Source organism: Brachyhypopomus gauderio, chromosome 4 (assembly GCF_052324685.1).
Source record: "Brachyhypopomus gauderio isolate BG-103 chromosome 4, BGAUD_0.2, whole genome shotgun sequence".
NCBI lineage: Eukaryota > Metazoa > Chordata > Actinopteri > Gymnotiformes > Hypopomidae > Brachyhypopomus > Brachyhypopomus gauderio.
The window spans coordinates 572501-577500 of record NC_135214.1 but is presented as its reverse complement, the minus strand read 5'-3'; the positions used below and the strand labels follow the sequence as shown (position 1 = coordinate 577500).

The window sequence follows — 5000 nt, the reverse complement described above, 5'->3', positions numbered from 1 at the left end:
CTGGTATTTTGTAATTCTTTGAACAGGCTTCAGCAGATAGGAGTCCAGTCCTAGTTTGTGTTCTAATTTCTTCTGACATTCCTGTTGCACACACACACAATGCACTTGGTTGTAGAAATTGTGTGTGTGTATGTGTGTATGTGTGTGTATGTGTGTGTTTGTGTGTTACCTGGAAGAAAGCACAATCTGAGCATTGTCTCCAGAGGCTCTCAGATCGAGGTTTATTGTGGCAATATTTCTCATAAATCCGTAAGTCCCCCATCTAACATAAAGACCAGAAGTGTTTTACCAGACCAAGTCTTCACATTCTACTAGTGACTCAATTTATGCTCAATATATGCTCAATATATGCTCAATATGTGCTTGTATCAAGCTCACCCTCTTCAGAAAACAACGACCCACAAGCTCAGGAGAGTCTGTGTACGTCTCCAACTCTCGTAGAAATATCCTAAGAGGGAGAGAAACTGGCAGGCTTTAGTTAAATAGTAGTACTGTCTGGTTTTGACTAGCCAACCACAGTTAAGAGTGAATCATGAACTGGCAGGCTTTAGTTAAATAGTAGTACCGTCTGGTTTTATCTAGCCAACCACTGTTGGAGTGAATCATGAACTGCAGGGTGAAATGAAACCTCCGCTCCAGCAGGTGGCGCTCACGTTTTATGAAAGAGGCAGATCTCCTGCATGTTGCCAAACAGAACGTCCTTCTTGTTGTGCAGGGCGGCTGGGATGAGGGCAGACATGGAGGGGTTGTCCATCTCGGCAGCGTAGCCCTGCAGCACAAGCTCATTATCACCATTTATTACTGCTCGACTTATAGCATCTGACCAGGAATGACTTCTGGAAGAACACACTTTTATTACAGTACATATGTGAGATATGTGCTATGAGCTAAATCATTCCGCTAGGTTTTAAAGTAAAGGCAAATCTGAACCTTTATAAATGTTAGAAGTCAGGTGGGTCTACCTGTAGGACACACAGGAGCTCTTCCACATATACTCGTTCTGTTTCTAGCAGTTCATTCATCACATGCCTGCAATCACACACACACACACACACACCAGATGACAAACATTTTCAGGGATTCTCAGTAAAGCACAGACACAGAACTACAGGACTAAATCACCCCTTGTATTGTCAACTGACCTACGCAGCACAGACAGGTTCTCCTGCTCCTCAGACATGGAGGCAGGACAGGTGCTTGTGTCGAGCTGCTCCGAGCACACCTACACACAGAGAGGTGCACTGGTCTGCTAGAGCCCCAGACACGTAAACACACACGTAGGCATGTGAACGGTGAAGCTGTGAAGAAAGGTGCCATACTTGATTAGTGGTAAGGCTGTTCTCAGAGTCTTCACCGGAACAGCTCTTCTCCTGATGCCTAAGAGCTGAGGGAGAGAGAGGGGGGGGAGGAGGAGAGGGAGAGAGAGGGGAAGAGAGAGAGAGAGAGAAAGAGAAAAAAAGAGAGAGAGGGGGGAGAGAGAGGGCGGAGAGAAAGAGAGAGAGAAAGAAAAAGGGAGAGAGAGGGGGGGAGGGGGGGAGAGAGCAAGGGGAGAGAGAGAGAGAGAAAGAGAAAGAGGGAGGGAGAGAGGGAGAGAGAGGGGGGGAGAAGGAGAGAGGGAGAGAGAGGGGAAGAGAGAGAGGGAGAGAAAGAGAAAGAAAAAGAGAGAGGGGAGAGAGAGGGGGGAGAGAAAGAGAGAAAGAGAAAAAGGGAGAGAGAGAGCAAGGGGAGAGAGAGAGAAAGAGAAAGAGGGAGGGGAGAGAGAGAGAGTGTGTGTGTGTGTGTGTGTGAGAGAGAGAGAGAGAGAGAGAGAGAGAGAGAGAGCAGTTCAAGTTAGTGTTTCTAAGGAAAGGAACTCTCCAGCACATGATGAGATACTGGTAAAAGGTTTCCAGAGGACTGAGTGAGTACAGGTGTCCACTCACCTGGTGAGGAAGGAGGTGATTTGATGGCTTCGGGTGTTGGAGCTACTGGTTGGACTGGGCGTGTCTGCTTGGCTGCTAGCTTCTTCAAACTCACTCTCCTTTTTTCAAACATCTCCTGCACCAGTACCTTCTTCTCAAGCATGTGTTGGATCTGTTTCTGTAACAGACCACGTATCACGAGACACATCATCAGAAGCATTCTTCATACTGCTGCAAGTACTGTCCATACTGACAAATGAAACACGAAGAAACCTGATTTCACTCTGGAGTCACAAAAGCACATTTAGTTTATTAGTCCAGAACAGCTAAAACCAGCAAAGTGGCCAATTTGACTACAGCCTTACAGAAAATATCATCCAGACACTGTACTGTGACTGAAGGTGTTTCAGCTGTGAGGAGGTCAAACAGATGGAGGTAGAGAGGTCAAAGAGTCAAAGGTGAGGAGGTCAGGGACATAGGGACATTCTCATAGAGAGAGATCAAGTTGGTCACTTAAAATGTTTCCAAATTGGTCAGTTAATATCTGCCTGGATATGTGTGCTTGAACATTTTAATCAGGGTACACTTAACATTAAGCATATTTCCCTTGCCCCTGTTTACAGTTTTTCTCAGTCGATTTGGTTAATTTCTCACATCATGGTTTACATTGGCATCACAACTACTGCATTTCTCAAAACAGTGCAAACAGCAAAACTCAATGAAATACCTGCAAAAGCAGATACTTCACTCAAAATTCATTGTTTTTGCCCAAAAATCTAATATTTAGGTCAGTCAATTTGTCAGTGCCATCAGAGTATCTAGTCTGTGTGCCATTGTCTATGAACAAGGCAGTCAAAATACTTAGTCATGTTGTCAGTGCAACTATAAGTCACAGTCAGTGCAGACTGTATATTCTAATGGAAACTAGCTAAGCTTTTGATTTCAAGAACGCTGCACATTCTGTGGTATATCAAATGAAACAATACATGTTACACATAAAATACAAACTTACACAGAACACAAAGTTACACATCACTGTATTTGGGAGACTGATAGAAAGAAATTGGACTGGAATCAAATTTGTAGAGCAATATTGTTCGCACTGCAATTTGTTGACAATAACAAATGATTGAAATTCAGAAAAGACAGACAACTGACTGGAAAAACTACAGAATTAGAAACTTACTCTACACATTCAAAACAACCTGAGCTCATACAGCCTCTTGTTGGGATGTGAAAATGGAACCTATGGTTACTGTAATACCACTGGTTGATCTAAACCTTCACCAATTCCCTTTCTTACTGTAACTGAATGTTCACCTGCAAACAATTTAATCAAATTAGGATAAACTACCAAAATGTAACAAAAAAATAAACTAAATAAAAAAATACTAAAATGATGCCTTAGAGATTATGACAGCATGTTTAGGACTTTTGCATATAATGACCTAGGCGATGACCTAAAGACTAAATGTTTGGGAGGGTAAGACAATTCAACAGACAATCCGTACAACACATTTTGATAAACATGACATAAGCAATTGACAATGTAAAAATCAACAGACAGTTGTCCATGTCCATTTGCAAAATGTACAAAAGCATTTGCAAAATGTGAAACACAATGAAAAATGCAATTATGATGTGCACAAGTGACAAGGAGATGTGGAGACTGAATGAACAGTTTTGAGAATTTAAATTCTGATCTGAGAAATGAACCAAATCGACTGAGAAAAACTGTAACCTCATGTAACTTAAAAGCTGACTTGAACAGTGATTTGAAAATGAGATGTTTTGGACTTGAATTTAAACCTGTAAACATCTTGAAACATATCAAAGCAGAACATTGAAAGCTGAGCTTCCTCACCTTGAGTTCTTCATTCAACACACTCTTATACTGTATCTCAGCCGTCTCCACATCCCACCACAGCTTCTCATTGGCTGTCTCTAGGTAACCCTCCAGCTCTTGCAGTGCAGACTCCGCCCCCTCCTGTGTCTGACACTTGTCGAGTGGCTGAGAATAAATACCGTCTTCACACCATTTACCCAACTAGAAAACAACAGAAAGACAGAAAGCAAACAATAAGAGTGACGTGAGCACTTATTTACGCAGTCACACGTGTTAGTGCCAAAAAATATCTATGAAACATGTATGTGTGCACGCATGTATATGAATATGGATATGTGTGTATGTATGTATGTGTGTATGTGTGTATATGGATGTATGCATGTGTACTGCAAGAGAAGCCCTGCAGGTCCAGATATTCTACAGATATGTGCTGCACAGACAGATGTGAAATGTTGGGCACCCTTGGCCAACTGGTGCCTTTTTTACAGGGAAGCAGTAAACAAGGCCTCTGAGGCTAATCAGACATAAAACACAATATTTCTGGCAAATTCTACTAAACAATTACTTCCATAAAATAAAATCATGAGATCAAAATGATGAAAGTGGCCTGTGGAAATGTTTGGACACTCTAAGCAGTGCAAAGGCTCAGCCCTTGAGCAGGATATCAGGTCAGAGGCATTTCAGTTATTAGCAACTAAATCAAACTTCTAAGCTCTGATTCTTCAAACCTGGTGCTAAACCAACATCCATGGAGTCTTTTAGGCAACTGTCTTAAGATTTAAATATGAAACTAATCAACGCCCACAAGACAGAGGAAGGCTACAAGAAGTAGGCTTGTCCCGATCCGATATTTGGATCAGATCGGCCGCCGATATTTGCAAAAAATGCGTATGGGTATCGGATCGGCAGGCATAAGAAAATGCCGATCCAGTTTTTTTGAAAGTCCGATCCCATTTAGATAATTCATTCCAGTTTTTGCGGTGTTTTCGCCAGTGAGAGTAAAATCCGGTCCGCATTTTCCAGCACACCTTCAACACACGAGCAAAGCATCTCCTCAATTTAGCTCAGTGGCGTCTCCTAACCATTAAGACGGCCATGTAAATTTGAAGTTATCTGTAAAAATGTCAGCTGTGTGGGATTATTTTACCTTAAAAGACAACAAAGATGAAGAGGTAGAGTGCAACATATGCCACAGTAATGTCAAGCATTGTGGTAAAGCTGTAAGTACTTTTAATACAACCAATCTAATCAAG

General features: G+C 42.0%; 1 protein-coding gene across 6 annotated transcripts in view; it reads right to left on the bottom strand.

The window, feature by feature from the left end:
* The window catches only part of mcf2lb (mcf.2 cell line derived transforming sequence-like b), a 28982-nt gene that overhangs the window by 10842 nt on the left and 13140 nt on the right, over positions 1 to 5000 (bottom strand). For all 6 annotated transcript variants that reach the window (XR_013130245.1, XM_077001326.1, XM_077001328.1 and 3 more), the window contains exons 12-20: positions 3766 to 3948; positions 1923 to 2079; positions 1320 to 1384; positions 1143 to 1222; positions 963 to 1029; positions 654 to 769; positions 379 to 448; positions 170 to 262; positions 1 to 81 (exon numbers count right to left, since the gene is read on the bottom strand). The exon at positions 1 to 81 is cut by the window's left edge and continues 12 nt beyond it. Coding sequence is in view for 5 of the 6 variants with exons in the window: in XM_077001326.1 (XP_076857441.1) it covers positions 1 to 81; positions 170 to 262; positions 379 to 448; positions 654 to 769; positions 963 to 1029; positions 1143 to 1222; positions 1320 to 1384; positions 1923 to 2079; positions 3766 to 3948 (912 nt within the window). In the remaining variant the exon portion in view is untranslated. The remainder of the gene's footprint in view (positions 82 to 169; positions 263 to 378; positions 449 to 653; positions 770 to 962; positions 1030 to 1142; positions 1223 to 1319; positions 1385 to 1922; positions 2080 to 3765; positions 3949 to 5000) is intronic.